The 19,602-nt window shown below is 33.3% G+C and overlaps 1 protein-coding gene across 1 annotated transcript; it reads right to left on the reverse strand.

Moving 5' to 3' along the window:
- Positions 1 to 11,125: 11,125 nt before the first annotated feature.
- LOC127840023 (5-hydroxytryptamine receptor 1F-like) lies at positions 11,126 to 16,698 on the reverse strand. The gene is made up of 2 exons (XM_052368411.1): positions 16,461 to 16,698; positions 11,126 to 12,879 (listed from the first exon to the last, which is right to left on the reverse strand). The coding sequence occupies exon 2, from the start codon at positions 12,434 to 12,436 to the stop codon at positions 11,126 to 11,128; it is 1,311 nt and encodes a 436-aa protein (XP_052224371.1). The 5' UTR covers positions 12,437 to 12,879; positions 16,461 to 16,698.
- Between the last annotated feature and the right edge of the window lie 2,904 nt (positions 16,699 to 19,602).

A 19,602-nucleotide genomic window follows, 5' to 3' on the forward strand; every position in this document is an offset into this window, starting at 1 on the left:
CACTTTTTATTATTCCGGACAGTAATAAGATCGCCATTGCTACATTTTCTTGTAAGCATTTTTTTAATATTAAGTTAATTGCCAATAACATGTATAAACATACATTCCATTTGAAAACCGATGTATATGCTTTCCAAATGAATGAGCTTGTATTGAAATGGCAATCATACATGTGCTTCATTGTAGATATATTGACATGGCGCTCAGACCCGGATGTTTTGAAATTTCATGGATAATTGTACAGGGTGATTAGTTTTTATGTGTTTCTTTCAGCAAATCTCGCATTATTTAAAAACAAAACTGGCAATGTAGTGCGATTCAGCGAAGATTCATTTTAGTAATTTTGTAATTTGTTAAATTTGATTCGGTCGTTTTAGTGGAAACAAAAAACTACTTGTGTGTCTTATGAGCCAATAAAGCAATCAAAACTCAAGGACTACGTGCGATAATCTTATTCGTAATTGTAAGTCATCGTTGCATGTTGTTACTTCGTATCCCGCATATTAGTAGAATAGTTTCATCCTTTAGGGTGTTTATAAATATGTTCTATGCATGCGCTGAAATCGCAAATTCGTGTAAGGAATACATATTACGTGATGTTAATGCTAAGTATATAATAATATTGCGATAACACAAAAGGAGCATTCATAGTAAGCAGCGACAAGGATTAAAAAGCAATGAATACATCACCTAATATTATTGTCAGCATTTTGAGAAGAATGTACCAATATACATCTTAGTTATGAAGAACAGCCAGAAAAAAAACATTAAGATGATTATCTCCATCAGTATATTCCTATTACCGCAAAACTACATAATATACATATATATCATTGTTCAATAATGCACAGCAAGGAACCTTATAAATGATTAAAATAACACTCATCAAACATAAATTGATCTCTGATAGCTAGACATACAGAAGGCATGTTCTGTAATTGTTATTCCAGAAGCATATTTCAGTCGCAAAGAGAGAAACTTATGACAACCACTCATGGATTTTATAGACCATAAAACGACTAAAAAGAAATCCCTTACGCAGAAATATTGAAGCCTCGGTTAGATTATGATTTTAAATAGTTTATTATTAATAATATTTGGAGCTTTCATTGCAAAATTTAGTGCAGTAGTTTTCGACATTCAAATAATCAATAATCGAACTTAAAACAGTACACTAGCTTAATCTAGAGGGGGATTGGGGAAAACTTAAAAATACGAATGATACAAAAATAAAAGAACAGATTTTAAAGCAAATTATATAGAATTGACCCATGTCTGTCAAAAGGGATAAGAAACGTTTTGGATAACGAAAGTCAAAGAAAAGTGTCGGTCGAGATCGTTTGTGTTAACACGCTTAATCTAAGGGGCGCAAACTTAATAATACGAATGATACAAAAATAAAACAACAGCTTATAAAGCAAACTATATAGAATTGACCCATGTCTGTCAAAAGGGGTAAGAAACGTTTTGGAAAACGAAAGTCAAAAAATAGTGTCGGTCAAGACCGTTTGTGTCAACACGTGATACTTGTGTTCTATAACCTGTGCATTTTTGTCGCTGAAATCTATTAAATTATCAAATTAAGACTGTAGATCTATGTTATTTATCTTTTAGATTGTTTTGTGTTTTGTTTATAGTCAGTAAATAATGTTTTTTTATCTGGGATTATAATGAAATGTTGGACCAATTTATTTCATAAACATATTTGTAACAAAAGTTACATTTGGATCAATCATTTTATAATGTATGGCGTATAAAATAATAATGCAATCATATAATATATATATATAATGACAAACTAATATAACACAATAACATACTTATTATAACGCAGTGTAAATCAGTTTACACACACTATTGTACCGCTTTAATTAACACTTCAAAACACTGTCACATGGTTGATTCTTAATTTATACAACATGGAAATACATTTCTCAGCATTTTCGTCAATAATTGTTTACTAGAATCTCTGAAACCTTTCACAAACAATGCATATATCATAGGATTGACAATATGATTAGCAAAGTACATTCGAAAAAAGAATGAAAAAGAAACAAATTCTTCCGTCGTCATCTTCACCACGTTTCCTACAGTTAATGCCAAAACAATGTGTGTAAGGTACGTTACAATGAAAAATACTGTTAAGGTGAACCAGATGAATGTTTTTGTCGGAAATTCTTTCCTAAAACGTGAGCTATGGCGCGATAAACGTTTGAAACTTGAACTTTTGCTAATTCTTGTAGGTTTAATAGAGTTGGTCACTTGGCGCTCAGTACCGAAATGCGTTGCAGATACTGTTAATGGAATCGTCGAGCTCAATACTTGACTGTCTTTACCCTCGATTTCCTTCATATTTTCTGTTTCTTTTAGCTGGTTGCATCTCATAACAGTATCATTGATTTCCATAGTATTACGTCTAACCGGCGTTTCTCAGTAGCACGTATCCACCGGGCAGTTACTTGAAATGATGGTACTTCGTTGTTGCTTCGCAATTGCGTGTATTTGCTTTACAACAACTATCATAACTCTCCCGTAGAGTACCAGGTATATGAATGAAATTCCACAGTGTAATATAATAAATATACATTTGTACACATTCCTCAATATAGATGTCTTAAATCTTTTTTCACTCTCGCATAGATATACTGTCGTGTTAGAGCCGTATATGTTCACTATTGTCGTAGAATTTATTCCGCACATCAGAGTTCCAGGAATTGCCAGACATATCGGGAACATGACGGCTACGCCCATCAAGATTTTTACTGCAATCGCTGGACTCATCTGCATCTTAAAGGGCTGCACAACCTTTCGGTATCTGTCCACAGATATCACCAGTAGGGCAAGACAAGAAGAAGAGGCGCCGAAAACATTTAAGAAGCATTTAAATTTGCAGTATAAAGGATTGTTAAACATGAAGAAATACCTGTGTTTTACCATCTCTGCAGGAATAAGGGTAATGCTTGTGATTAAGTCAATTACAGCAAGGGTGAGAACAAATACTTTGAAATTATTTCCCTTGTATTCTGGACTCTTTATGAAAATGACAATTATCAACAGGTTGCCGAAGAAACCAAACACCATGAAGAATCCGAATGTTATTGTGAGAGGAAGCAGAGCTCTGGCATATCTGTCGTTTAAATCGAGAAGTCTTTCCGTGGGTATAGCAGTTAACGACGTCCATGGGATGATTCCAGAAAAATTATTGGCGTCTTCATACGCCATCGTGAAGCCTATGTCCATTAGGAACACTTAGAAATGTATTAGGGATAATTGATAACTTGGTATTGTTCAAGAAAGACAAACATCAACGCCTCACGTAAAATCCAATCCTTTTCCTCCTATAGCGTCATCATAAACACTATTGTATCTAACAATAAAAAAAAACATACAAAGAATAATATTGTTTTAATTTAGTCCACAACCAATCGATCTGTCAATATTATGAATGATCCATCGTAAAAAGACGCCAGTTCAACATAAGTAGTATTTAACCACAGTTTTTCGTTCTCCATATCAGAAGAGCAGTGAATCATATGTCTATTTATTATTTGTCACATAAAATTTTATAATAGCGCGCAAATTTCATCATTGGAACACCCATGTGATTAACTTCGACTTCAAAATTGTATTTATATTCGCTGCATTTTCGATTACACTTCATAATCTGTTTTATGTATCACAATACCGAGTATGTTGTTATTCTGGTTTTCGATTACACTTCATAATCTGTTTTATGTATCACAATACCGAGTATGTTGTTATTCTGGTTTTCGATTGTGACTCGCTAATTGAAACCATTGGCAGACTTGTATCATTTTGCACCTGAAATATATGTTTCAAAATTAAACACATCTCTTAACGCAATCTATATAATTATGTTTAATTCTTTTTAGTTATTAACAAAATGGCGTTTGTTTTTTGGTTACTTGTATACTCAATAATATAAGTATCCTTTTAAGTGATACATTGTTCAGAGAATTACTTTTATTTTAATATAACTATTTTCATTTGATAAATAGTTTATTTCTTGTTGAGTATTGTGTCTCTTTTTTACAGCACACCAGGTATAGACGTGACGTTGTAGAACATAATTGGACATTTTTTCTCAATTAATCGTAAGCGATCTGTTCAAGATAATTTAGCATACATACAACATTGCATCTTATCTTAGATGTTTCAGATTTAAACAGGTAACACACGTGTCTAAACATGAAGCATATATTACAGTTTTATGGAATTCATTCAATTAAAGATTTTAATAAAATTGGTTTAAATAATTTTCCAATTATATATTCTATCCATCGTGCAGCGTAATATATTTAAAAACTGCGTAAGTAAAACACATATAGATTCGCAAATACTATTACGAGTATACGAGTTTGTATTCTTTAAAGGATTTTTAAAGATTTATTGATATCTATAAAATACGCATCTTTTTGTTATTTGGAAAACTCGTTTCAATAGCCTTAACGAAAATATTCTATACGCAGATTTCAAAACAGCTATCGTAAACATTTTAAGCTGGTCTGTTAGTATGTGGCAACAATGTTTGTTATCATAAATATATCATGAATAATACTTTTCTTTCTGGGAATTAATGAACAGTCGTATGTGTTATTATACAAATAAAATACTCCATACGTGTAAGTCCGGTTACGATAATTTAATCAAGATTAATGTTGGTGTGAAATGGTATTAAATGTTTAAATAAAAATGCGATTAACCTCATGATTCGATCGAATTATGTATTATTGTATGAAGTTTGTAATGAATTTGAATAAGCTACATATGCCCTATTCAATGAACCAGACATCAACATGTTAAATTGACAAAATGAATATGAAGAACATATATTATTAAAATTACATAATAAACAAAAAAGTAGTCTTACATGTTTGTTATTTAATCACCGCTATATTCCAAGATAGAAAACACCGATACACTCGCATTTGCCTCTGGTGAACATTTGTTATGTTCATATTTCCACATAAAATTTCCTGTCTAGAAGCTGGAATCAATGACCCGTTATTTTTCAGCAGCAGTGCGTTTTGGATTTTGCATTAAGTGCTATAAATACTTCGCAGTTCTCCAAACATTGGCATGTACGCTAGATCAGATCAAGCTTCACGTTTAGCTCATTTTACATTCATTATCTGATAAGATGTTTTCTTCCTCTGAGAAATATAGTTTGATTTTCAAAGTTGGGGTACGATGAAATGTCAAAACGTTATACATTTTGATACATGGACATATCAAGGGTATCTCGAATTGAAATCTTAAGGTATTACAAAACCGGTGAACGAAAGGCGTTTTTCCTTCCTTAGTGATAATTCTAAAGTCGGGACATAAGTGTCTCTTCTACTTTCATTACTTGATAGGTACATACCAGGGTAGACCGAATTCGACGTTAATCACAATTGTTTAGTTGCATCTGAATGTGGTATTTTATTTGATTATGCCATAGGGCAGAATTACATTTCAGACGCTGGTCCAATATATTTAATTTTTATCATACCCATGACCAATAATAATACTTATCTCTTGTCCGATGAGTCGTGTGAAAAGCATTGAAAAGTCTCGCCTATTCCTACGACGTTTCAGACTCGTCTGATATCACTTGCTATCAAAGGAAAACAGCCATAAATGCTTTATTAATTATCCAGAAACAGGTAGATCAAAGCATGTAATACTTCAAGATTTTAATTAAGACATATTTCAAAAGCATAAATCCAAACACCTGATTTGTATGGTTTCATTTATTGATCAAATATAAGAATAAATATGCACCATGCAGTTTACTATCAAAAAACGATAAATACCGAGTATACCATCTAAAACTGTGTATATAAAAATGAAATTGTTGGTTCTATAATATTTTAATTAAGTATGTAAATATTATAAATAATATTATTTTGGATATACATTTGTATCTCATTTGTTATGTATTGTTTGTTAAATTAATTACATATAAGACGATTTTTTTTCAAGTTAAACATTACATTCTTGCTATCAATCATATGAAAGGGTGTTTGTTCCACACATTCGGAAACAGCAGTCTTAATGAGATTCGGAGAGGGTTAAATAGTCTGACTCGCGAGAATGTGTTTTAGTTTGAATTCAGGAAAGTCACTGACTAAAGTTTCCCATTAGCAAACAAGTATATACGACCTGGTCAAACATTTGATTGAAACGAACTTCCAGAATATCCGGCTTCTTTCCAACTAGACAGAGTTTTATCAACCGGAGATAACCCCTAAAATGCTACGGGGTCTTTTAGCAGAAAAAAGAAATATAAACTGTTTCAGTTACAAAATTTTAGAGTACTTACATTTATTTTGAATGTCAATTTTGAGGCCTCTTATATTATTCGGTAGACTAAATGTTCAGTGAAACATTTAATGCAAACACATTTCAATAACCCTAAATATATACATTACGCTCATCAGATAGTTTCTTTCATATATTCTCAATAGCTGATGTAACAGGTGCACATGTGATTTCGACTTGAAGTAATAAAAATTGGGAATAATATGCTTTAACGTACCAAAAGTGAAACAACCGAAGGCAAGCAACGATTTGCTTCGTGTTATTAACAAAGTATCTTGACACTGTTGCAACAGAAGAAATTCCGAACACGTTGCACCTAAATACACAAAATTCCAGATTTTATCAGGATGTAAATATTATTCATGTAAATGGAATTTACATATAATTTCTACTTTATCTCTGACAAAAATGTATGACATGTTTAACTGAAATGAAAATACGTATTGTTAAGGACTCAGCTAGTGGTGCACGATATCGAAATGATATCATTCATGGATATGTATGTCTTATACTCATCCTTTCTTATATTCTGTCTAAAACTGTTATTTAACAATACCGATGCTAATTCTTTTTGGAAACAGCGCCTTTGTAAAATACTGCGTTAAATTGAGCGTATTATAATAGGTGATTTTACCAATAAATGCGCTAAACATTAAATTTGGAATCGTCCTTGCGTGGTGTTTTTAATAGTAAATGACAATGTGATATCCTTTTTAATGAGGTTAGCTTATGAACACTTAGGATTTACTGTTGAAAACGTACAGCCAGTCAAGACAAACAAAAGATCTTAACTGCATTTGACACGCTAACTTCGATAGTCGAAGGGCACCATATTTTGGTCTCTTTGCAAGTACTTCATTTTCTTCGCACGCCATGTTCCTACCGAAATATGATTGGCATAATATCTAGAAGAAATATGTGACCTACTATTGTAGCAATTTGTGTATGGTGTTCAGTGTTAAATATAAAGTGGGCGATACATTTGAGAAGTCTGCTCGATTAATCTGTAGACAATATATGCGTACTATGTGTACTATAAATGCTCGTGCGTGGATAAAAAATATTGTAAATTTATTAAAAGAAAGAATCAACACCAAATTCCATGTTACATATATTTATTAAAATAAAATTATTAAAAACGATATGTATAACATAAGAATGATAGGAGATGATAACTACTAGAGCTGCAGCGAATCCAAAATTTCAATCGGATCCGAATTCGAATCCAAAGGCCCGGATATCGAATATCGGTTCGAATCCTAATTTGAAAGTAAAAATACGCAAAATAATTTATAATTTATATTGCTATAACCAAAATTATGTTTTGAAACACCATAACTTATATATTTCTTATGGAAAAAAGTAATTAACTTTTATTATTATTATAAACTTTACTTCTCCAAACAGATAATAATCAAGTTACAGTTTAAGAAGCCTCAAAAACCTTTTAAATAAACAAAAAATCTGCAATATGACTAGATTAAAGATGCTTCACAAATCAAAAGTCTTGTCAAGTGACATGTGTCTAAAATTACCTCAAAAATACTGAAAAAAATAAGTTCCTGTATCTCAAAAAATCTCAAAAAACAACAACAAGTTTTTGAATTTCAAAAACACTTATTTCTTATCATAACATAATACTTAATATAAAACATTATACAACGTTCCTGTATCTTCAGGATTTTTCAATAAACAACCAATTCTTGCATCAAAATTCAAACTGAACTTTCATACTTTGCAAATGGCGTTTGCTTTGTCAAGTTCTGTTGAATTAGTATGCTGATAAAACCAGAAATGCTTCCACACCGAGGATTGTAATTTTTTAGGTGCATCGTGAATTTTCTTCTGCGCTATTGTGCACCATCGAAAACGAAAGTAGACTGTGTGTGTACCATGTTTTTGCCAAAAAAAGTAGCGATAATCGAAACAAACTACGTAGCAGTCAGCCTTTCAAACAGAAAGAAACCATTTAACGAAAAGTATTAGGGCGAAAAAAAAAAACAATTACCGCAAAGGAATGGTTAAACTCAAATAAGATCCGGATTCGAAACCGATTTTATCAATCACGGTTAGATCCGCGAATCCTCGTTTGGATCCGCGAATCTCGGATATTTCGGATATCTGTTGCAACCCTAATAACTGAATTCATAAAGGGTATGCGAACCAATATGTAAAAACTGTCTTAATAATTGGCACTCATTAATGTGTACAGCTCGTGCCGTTTAATGAGCGTTAGCATGCAACTGTTTAACACAATATACACTTGAAGACTTTTCTAAAGTAACACTTTTCATAGTTAAATTTTTAATGTATAAGTTAAGAGTTTGATAAAAAAAAATGCATTTGACTACATTATGTGCATGCTCACGATAAAATAATTCAGCCGAAACGATCGGAGGCTTTAGCATATAATCATAAAGTATATAAATTGTAGTGCGATCGAGCTTAAGTCGCTATATTTAATCCAAGGGATGCAACCCCAAGTATTATTCTAAAGGATATCTAAAGCGGTGGATATAAGCAGCAGATAACAAACTATTGAAATCATTGCGCCCATACCGTCTGCAAGCATTTCAACGCAATAGAATTGGGCACTAATACATATGTATTAAATTATGTGCTTCAATTGTCTCGAAATGTAAGCTGTACCCGTGTTTCTTCACGAAAAACCCATTTAGGACAAATCCTGAAACAAATACAACATGCTTCATTATATATCATGTGTTAACATACACACTAGAGGTTTCGTTTAATTAAGATTTACATATTTATACTTATACACCTTTATTGTGTACGCTACATTAATATTTGAGTGCGACTGCAAACTGCTATCTTCTATATTGCTTTCCAAATTATTTGCATCGTCGTTTTGTATTTCAAATGATAAATTCCATCTTTTAAACGTCTTTTATTACATTTGGCGAACGCTTATAAAAAATTAAATATTTTAGAATAAGAATACATATATTTTATGATTTACACCTATCAATTCCATGTATTGCCAGTTCGAATTAAATGAAATCACGTTTTTGTTATGGTTACCACATGGACTCTTACTATTTTGGTGGATGTATTATTCATTATGAAGGTCATTTGTTTGGTTGTGTCATGTGGACAATGATGTAGATTTCAATCATTACGATGATAATGATGATGATAGTGATGCGGATAAAGAAGGGAAGATGCTGCTGATGATGACAATGCAGTTGATACGAGGTCTTCCACTGTTGATGATTCTACTGCAGAAGCTGCAGCTTAGTTATGATATACATAATGAAGTCGATAAATGCAATTATGATCATTATTGTGTTTTTGAGGGTCGTGGTGATGATGATGAGTAAAAACATGATGGAAGTGTTGAAAATAGACATCATGAGTGCAACTAGTAATTTTCAACAATAGCTGCATTTTTTTTTTGTCTGTTCATTAACCCAATATAAGAATTTATGAAAAAAATGATTCTCATAGATAATTTAGTTTTGACTTATAATATTATTCACACGTGTTTCTCGCAAATAAGACCATATTTTTCAAAGGTATGTTAAATATTATTTGTGAGCAATTTAATCCAGGAAAACCGTTTGTGAATAACTGCCTTTGCAAAGACCGACATATTGACGGTTAGATATGCATAGCTTAAAACGCGGCGGCGTCCGGCGGCGAGTTCATCTCGGAGGATTGTACATTCTGCAAGCGGCGCGAGGCACGCACAGCTTCCGACCAACGAAATCAAATATTATACAGACATCATCTATCAATTATAAATACATAACAATTATTTTAATTGCTCAGATACCGTGGCATTCCGCTTGTTTAGACCGGATATTTGTGCACACACTCCAACTACGGAATGGCACTGTGTACTGACTTCTACACAAATCGATAGCGAAATCTATGAAATATTTGGCAGCTCCGTCAGCTAACTTACATTTCAAATGTTATCTTACTGCCCGTATTCTTTTAAATGGTACATTTGCATAGTTTTTTTCTAAAAATCGCAAAGTATCAATTTCCATAGTACCTTATAAAACAAGTCGTTACAAAGATATCACTTGTAACTTGACTGATGCAATGATGTTCATGCAATAAGTGGTAAAGCGATATAGAAGATAACAGTTTACAGAAAACACTTATATAAGTTTGAATGTACTTCAAGGCAATTTGGAAAAAGTAAAGACAGCTAAATTCTAACAAGAAGCTGATAAAACAATGGAATACATAGTTTGCATAATATGTCATCCATAATCAACACATTCAACCTGCCCAAGTTATTTTTGTTTTCTCATATTGTGTTCATGGTCAAGATATTGTGGTATAAGCATCTTTCATAATAATGACTTCCGCGGTACGAATGTTCCACCTAAACGTTTTGGGGAATGTGTAAATGACCGTAACAGTATTCTAGCGTGTTCAAAATCAAGGCACATGTACATGTACAACATATCTTTAAGTACTACTGAACCCGAAGGTTCAACACAAGTAACCGGTCTACCGTTCACTGTTTCATTGTTGTCGTGTTTTTTATATAATAACGACCACACAAATAATGTGTAAATGAGTTACTAAACATCATATAATCACAAACGCACACGTAGTTTTGTAAATAAGTTTATACACATTAGTCATACATATTTAGATATTTTTTAAAAATGTTAAAATACTCACTGTAGATAATAGATAGCTATTTATTCCAGAACACTTGCATTGGTATACATAATTTATACTTAGATTGAACAACTTCACACAACATTAACCAGCATGCTTCTAAAAAGCATAAATGTGAAATCAATTCTTAGTTTTAAAGGCATCGGACTGTATTTCCCAGCATTTTATTGAATACACGTTTACTTGAATCTCTAAAACTTTTCACAAACAACGCATACACCATCGGATTAACGATATGGTTAGCAAAGTACATTCGAAAAAAGAAACAAAAAGGAACAAAGTCATCAATATTCATTTTTGCAACTTTTCCAACAGTCAAGGCCAACACTACATGTAGTAAGTACGTTACAACAAACAATATCGTCAATGTGAACCAGATTAACGTCTTTGTCGGAAATTTGTTCCTATTAAACCGTGAGCTGTGGCGCGAAAAGCGTTTGAAACTGGTATGTTTGCGCTTTGATTTTGATCGAGATGTGATGGTGTCTTGATTTGTGTCGGAATGTGTTAACGATTCGTTTTCTTGACTTGTCGAATGTGGCTGTCTTATTATTTTATTGTCTACTTCTATGACAGTTTCTGTCCCCGATAGCGTAATACGCTCCGCCACAATAGCATCACATACCTTCTTGTAATGTCCAAGCATCGTTGTGTTTTTACTAGTATAATTAGCGTATGCATCTGGAGTCATTTTACTTTGTTGCTGTTTTGCACATTTTTTTAATTGCTTTACAACAACTCTCATTATTATTGCGTACAGTACCAGATATATGAATGAAATTCCACAGTGCAAACCAATAAATATACATTTGTATACAATTCTCAGCACAGATGTCTTATATCTTTCCTCAGTCTCGCACAAATATACAGTCGTGTTGGAGCCATGTTTGTTTATTAATTGTGTTGTATTGATTCCGCACATCAGCGCTCCAGGGATCGCCAAACATAGTGGAAACAGGACGGCTACGCCAATCAAGATTTTCACCGCAATCTTGGGACTCAATTGCTTCTTAAAGGGATGCACAACCTTCCGGTATCTGTCCACAGAAATCACCAGCAGCGCCAAACAAGACGAAGATGCACCAAAGACATTTAAGAAGCATTTTATTTTACAATATAAAGCATTGTTAAACATGAAGTAATACCGATGCTTAGCCATCTCCGCAGGTAGAAGGGTAATGCAGGTGATAAGGTCAATTACAGCCAGTGTCAGAACAAATACTTTGAAATTATTTCGCTTGTAATCGGGACTCTTTATGAAAATGAAAATTATCAAAAGGTTGCCGAGGACACCAAACACCATGAAGAACCCGAAGGTAATTGTGAGAGGAAGTAAGGCTCTGGCATATCGGTCGTTCAAATCGACGAGTCCTTCTGAGAGCATAGCTGTTGACGACGTCCATGGGATAATGCCATAATAGTTATCGTTTTCTTTAAACTCCATCGTTTAATCTATGTCACTTATGACCAATTTGATAGAATGTTTTATAATTATGTTATATTATAGAAAGACGATTCAACATGCCTCACACTCTTTGAAATGCACACCCGTTTGTCTTTTACCGATATCCCCGAATATAAGGAATATCTGTTGATAGTGATGCGCGATCCATAGAAATGTAATATAAGCAAAGATTATATCACTCCGTTTTTTATCCGTTCCACGATTGTTTACTTAATGATAAACCTTATTTGCATAGATCTATATTGTTTTGCACAAATATAACCTTATCAGTTGTTTTACATCATTGGCAAGTTTTCTATCTAATACTTTTCCGTGAAAACTGTTTCTGCTGCATAATTGATTCCAATTAATAATGATGTTTTTTCGATGCTATTTATATCTGTCTTTTGAAACACCGATGGCAGACGTGTGGCGTTATGCATCTGAAAATATGCAATGAAATAACAAAACATAAAACATAAAGAATGCATAATTTTAGTATAAACAAATCAATAGTAAAGTTATTAATTGCAAATGAAAAGTCGTTGTACATTAGCTAGTTCAAGCGGAAAATCCATTTAAGTCATGTCGTGTTAACACAGAAAATGTACGTGTATTGGGTTATAGTTATTTGTAAATCGATCTTCACATATTTTCCTCTTGATATGGTGACTACGGTTTAAATGCGTCCTTTGATAGCTTTTAATCAAGAAAAATCCCAAAGTCTACCGGCTGTTCATCACAATCATAATCTGCGATTCCGCCAAGCCCATGCCTAAGTAATTGTGTATATATTTTAAATAATCAAACATGCAGTACATGGATGTATGTGAATGCAACATTCTTGGTATTTATTTCATGTTCAATATTCCTGTAACATTATTTAATGCTCATTGGTATTTTATATTAGGTAATAATGCCGAGTTTTAAACTGAGTAACTATTTTGATACATAAAACACTTAAGAAATTGATATCTTCTCAACTCAAGCCATGGCGACTGATAAAACTACTAAGTGTATAATGATAATGCCCCAGACTGTCCAGTATGTGCGTGCTTCGCCTAAAGGCTTTGTACATTTAGATTGATGTCGTTCATCTTGCTAGCCTAGCTATTTACCTGAGTAAAAATACATTTACATTCATTGTTGACCCACGTTTACGGACACAGTCAATTTAGTTTAAACCTATTTATTTTAGCTCGATTGCTCACAGTCAATTTGGGTCAAATATGCATGAATATGTATATTCACACAAGTAAATAGTCAAGTATATGATATATACGAAAAGAACACCAGTCATACAACCGATGTCGCAGAACATAACTGCCTCGTGTTAACTCAATTATCTGTTTGAGGTTTGATATGGTCCAGAGTTTCCATTAAAACTGTTCATATACGTCAAGAAATAAAAATGGTAAAAAAACACTATATAATTTATATAAACATTAAAATAATCTTGTTACAGCATCTTGGATTTCCTTCAGGTAAGATTGTTATTTATGTTTTAATGATAATATCTATTTGTGGTTTAGCTAAATGCAATTTGTTAGTTAGTCATCGTAATTCGCAAAAATCTACAAAAAATACAAAGATCATATTTCTACGTTACATTTATTTCTAAATGTTACACAAGAGGAGCTAAGCCTCTCAAGTGCTCATCTGAAACTCTAAGTTTCTCGATGGTTCTGGACAAAAAGTGTTCACAAGATTTCTCAATTCACTAAATAGGTTAAAGGTCCCAACACTGGTTGTCATGGTTTTGAATTTGAACGAACCAAAACCATTTTAAATTCGGCCCAGACATCGTTAAATAAAAGTTTTAATATTCTGAGTAAGATTTATAATTAGTGGGTCAAAAGTGTGACTTCTTGAGTTTAAATGCTTATTTTAAAATAACTACAAACGGAAAACTGCCCTCATTGCGGAAATGCTTTAACGTTGACCGGGTTTATATCTGACCTGCGGATAAACCAATAGGAAAACGTCATGAGTAATTTAATTTAAAGCGCGATATCAAATGTGACTTGTAGTGTGTTTTCTTGTATTTGACCGAATGACTTAGTGTTTGACCCCACGTGGCAAATTTTGAACTCGGCAAAGATGCCAATATGACACGTATTCGCAACAAGATTAATGAAGATTGACAATAAATGCGAACTCGAAAGTGCCCGCAGGTGTTTTCCTTAAATACGGCGGAGTGAATAAGTTTCTAAACCCTAGTTACACAGCTTCGAACTTGGCTGAGATATCGTTGGGACGAATGTTCGAACACAGTTTAATCAGGATTGGGTAGTAAATGTTGCAACCAGAGTATTCTTAAGCTGTTTAGTTATAATGACTTAATAACTCGCCCCCGTGTTTGTGAACAATGTTTACACACATTTTATGAGGATCGGTCAATAAATGTGGCCTGTAGAGCATTTAAATCTATTTACTTAGTATTAAGTTTGACCCTATGGCCTATTTTTTTACCGCAAATGTCCCATGTTTGAACTCGACCAAGATAGCATTGAGACAAATGTTTCGACTCATGAATGTGCAATCTAAGGAGGCAACAGGCTTGATCATTCATTGGTCCCGGTGACCGAATTTATAATATCGCATGACCCCGTTTTGAACATGGCCGAAAAACTATTTGGAACCATTTTCCCGCGAAGTGTTATGAAAATTCGGTAATAAATTTCGCATCCATATAGATCACAAGATTTTTTATTAAAATCTACCAAGCGACATTATTTTCGGCCTTACGTCAAACATTAAAAAAATATCAAATCCAGATTTAAATTAACTTTCGTTAAGGGATATAGTGCTTGATTTCGGCTACTGGGAGACTGGGCTGCTATTTTCATTAGAATTAATGCATGTTTAAATAAATGGGTTAACCCATTTATGCCTAGCGTCCTGAAAAAAAGGACATTGAAAACAGCGTAGACCCAGATGAGACGCCGCATAATGCGGCGTCTCATCTGGGTCTGCGCTGTTTGCTTAAAGGAATTTCTATATGAAATATTCTAAATATAGAAATAAATATGGTAGACATCCCTAATTTTGGAAATAAATTGATCCAATTTAGAAGGATGGGAGAGTTTACTATGCATGAATGGGTTAACTGTACAAGTGTTACACTTGATTTACATCCCCCTACGTTGAATACCATGCCGGAGTTTCAAATTAAAACAAAATGGACATTTTGTACTTTTCATTGGCAAATAAACATCGTGTAATGATGTCTAATACATTTTACATGGCCAGAAGAATTGAGTTAAGTTAATTAACTGCATTGTTTTTGACAAAATTATCGAAAAACATTTTACGTAATCATACAGTTTTAAACCATACCCACTTTTTATCAATATTCACGGGCAAGTTAACTTACAAAAATATCTGAATATTTTAAAGTCTTAATCCACACATTGTTTCATGAAAAAACAACGTATGAATCAAACAAGTAAATGAAGACACAAGTTTTAATAATAAGCTTACAATTTAAGTAAAGAATTTACCACATTCAACATTTTATGGTTTTTAATCTATATTTTGTTATTTTATTGATGGAATAATTATGGCATTTCTATCTCTACCAGTTTTGTGCTAAATTATGTTGTTTTTTTTTATTTCCCAAGTTAGTGATTATCTATATATGTTGTTAGCAATATCTGTTAAGTTTGAATTGTTCCCTTAACAAGATACAAAGTAACAGTTTAAAACATGAGCAGGTTGCCTTTTTAACAAGAATTGTATTACCCGTTAAATGCTATTATATATTATTTTAAATTTTTTACGTGTAAACGAATAGCATTAATTGTCATACATTTTAACACTTTCCTATGAAATACATTTAAAACGAAAAACATTTAAAGCAATTATAAGATATGAGTACTTAAACATTTTGTTTAAATGCGTTAAAATACAGATCTCTACATTTAAACTTAATTCAAACTTAAAATGTATTCCTCAACAATATTTTACATAAGTAAATGGCTTTGAGAGAGTTAATAAACAATAACGTGCCATACTTACTTACATTTTACATGAACATATCCTGCCCAGGGCAAAAACTCACAATGTTTGAACCGTCCCTTGTCGTGACGATCGTGATACCAACTGTAAATGCGACGTGTGTATTATAAACTGGAACGATTAATTGTTCCGTTGGTGTACCGCTTGTCAGAAAAGTGTGTTAAATATGGGCTGATCGGGCATTCTTCATTCTAGCCACGTCAAAATGCGAGTTATAAGACATGTTTAGATGTCTTCGTTCACTTCCCTCATTGTGCCCATAACACTGTAATGGAAAAGTATTTAAACCTTTGCATGCTGGGAAATTTGTCGTGCTAAAATTTCGTCTGCTGAATTTCTAAAATTAGCATTTTCTTTGATTTTTTTCAAAGAATACAATCAGAATAGCACACAGTTTGGATCCTGATGAGACGCCACGTTCTGTGGCGTTTCATCTGGATCCAAACTGTTTGCAAAGTCCTTCAGAATTCGGTTCCAGCACTAAAAGAGTTAAACCGGTATGCACATCGCCACCGCTGAATTAAAACTTCTATTCATCAAAAATTAAACCATCCAGGTTTTCAACGCCATTAACCTAAATAAACATTATTATGTTTATTTAACTTAAGCTTATTTGTTTAGAAGAAATGCAAATGGTATTTTGTTTATGTCCATAGTTGGTCAGTGAAATAGAGTATGGCTGTAACGGAATATCTGGAAAGCATAGATGTCTTCAGTATTGCAATATGAGCAAGTTGTGTGTGAGTACATGTAGTTCGGTTCGATAATTCGCATAAGAACACATAGATTCATTACATACATTTAATTCAATTACCATGTTAATTTAACGCGGCTTAACAATTATCAAAATACAACATTCTGACTAAGTTTCATAAAGGTTGGGTCCCAAATGTGGCTTTAAGTGTGGTATCAAAGTTTTTCGATTATTTGACCTGGTGACTTAGATATAGGACGCATATAAATCCGATTTTAGCTCGGAACAGAATGTATTATTTTTATATTCTGACAACACAGCACTAAGATTTGATGGAAATTTTCAAATATTGTCCTCGGAGTAGTAACGAGCCAAAATAAGACTAACGACACATTAATTCGGACGCCGGACAAAGGTTGACCAAAATTTGCTTTGCTTCAGGGCACGCTAAAATAGTATTCCCAATGGATGAGCTACGCATCCCAGTCAGCAACAGACATTACGTGCAAAAAGTCTCTGTGTCGTCGTCCCTTATCCCCTCCCAACGGTCAGACCGGTCGAGGGAGTGATAATGATATGATTAAAATGATGATGTTGACGACGACCAAGATAGATGCAGAAGAAGAAGAAGAGGATGATGATGATGATGATGATGATGATGATGTTGCTGCTGCTGCTGTTGTTGATGCTGCTGCTGCTGATGATACTGATAATGATGATGATGATGATGATGATGATGATGATGATGATGATGATGATGATGATGATGATGATGATGATGATGATGATGATGATGATGATGATGATGATGATGATGATGATGATTATGATTATGATGATTTATGAATGCTTTACTTTGATGGTGGACCGAGTATATTTCTTTTCTTTTCGAAGTTCTGTTTTGTGTCTCTTTCCATAATAAAGGACCTATTGCAAACATAACATTTCTATGCCGCCGGTTCAGCTAAACATGCACATAGCGTTTTGAACAAAATCTCTACAACTGTTCTAAGTCAAGGTATCAGTTCGTGATGTCCTAATTATATACTTCATGTATATACATTTCGTATCGCCATACTTTCTTGCGTGTTGTGATAACCGTACGGTTTTAAACTCCAGCATTTGTACGAGAGATTAGAGTTTTTGATTAAAACCTTTCAAAATATACTTCTGTAAAATAATTTGCAGCATTTGCTGATAAGAACTGGACTGAATATTTCTCTCAGTTATTTTGTTGGAAAGAAAATTGTGGAATGTGTATGATTGTTCGTATGAATTTAAAATTTATGTTTTCAGAAATAACAACGTAATAACAAAGTAGAATTTAAAAAAAACAACAGATCACAATTTGATATATAGTAACTTGAGTGTAAGCAATTAGATTGTGCTCTTTAATACGAACACAAAGCCAGGACACACAAATGTATTTAGTTCATTAGGCATACAATCGAATACTCGCAGGGCGTCACCTATTTGTATGCATGCATGTAATCTATTGTTTCACACGCAATATTTCTTAAGATAAATATAGTTAAGTTAAAAATGCAGCCACTGCGTCAATTGTTTATTTTGAAGTTGTGTTTGGTCTTCGAAAATAAGGAGGAAGATTAATTAATAAAAACTGCTCACCTGTTCGTTTCATTTTATGCGTACACAAACATTTGCACGAATGACATTGCTTGCACATAACAATTACTACAATTGTATCCAACCACAACAAGAGTAACATATACATGTGATGGCATCATACTGCAATGTTGATTTTATTTCCATTTTACAAATAAATAAAATTTACACATATTATATTTTTAAAATGGAAATCAAAAATATGTTCATCACTGGAGAGGGGAAATTGTTTTCATATGCGCATTTTTGTTTGTGATAACACGTGAGAAAATGAGTCTTATGCAATATGCGGCCTGCGCACCTTCATACCATCCTGCGTATTCGCACTGGCATGTCAGGATGTAGAGGATGTTAACCCTTTCCATGCTGGGAAATGTGTCGTCTGCTAAAAAATCGTCTGCAGAATTTCTAAAATTAGCATTTTCTTCGATTTATTTTTCAAATAATACTATCAGAATAGCAAACAGTTTGGATCCTGATGAGACGCAACGTTCTGTGGCGTCTCATCTGGATCCAAACTGTTTGCAAAGACCTTCAAAATTCGGTTCCAGCACTGAAAGAGTTAATTAGCTGCCTACAAAAAAACGAAACCTTGCGCGATTGTATAGCGGGCAGGGCAGCTCCTGGTCACACTTCTCGGATGCGCAGGCTGTCAGAGGCTACGCTGGACTTATTGTGCTTAACTCCTATGTTCGCATGACGCGGCTTATATCGGATTTTATATGTTTTACTTTAATCATTCGAGAAATGTGGAGGTACAACGGATAATTCGCTCTACAAATTTGTTACAGTCTTTATGCTGACTGATCGACCGACAAAACAAAAA

Source organism: Dreissena polymorpha, chromosome 7, assembly GCF_020536995.1.
Source record: "Dreissena polymorpha isolate Duluth1 chromosome 7, UMN_Dpol_1.0, whole genome shotgun sequence".
NCBI classification, from domain to species: Eukaryota; Metazoa; Mollusca; class Bivalvia; order Myida; family Dreissenidae; genus Dreissena; species Dreissena polymorpha.

Excerpts from the sequence above, each read along its gene's own strand:
- LOC127840023 (XM_052368411.1), bottom strand. The coding sequence starts at position 12,436 with ATGGAGTTTAAAGAAAACGATAACTATTATGGCATTATCCCATGGACG.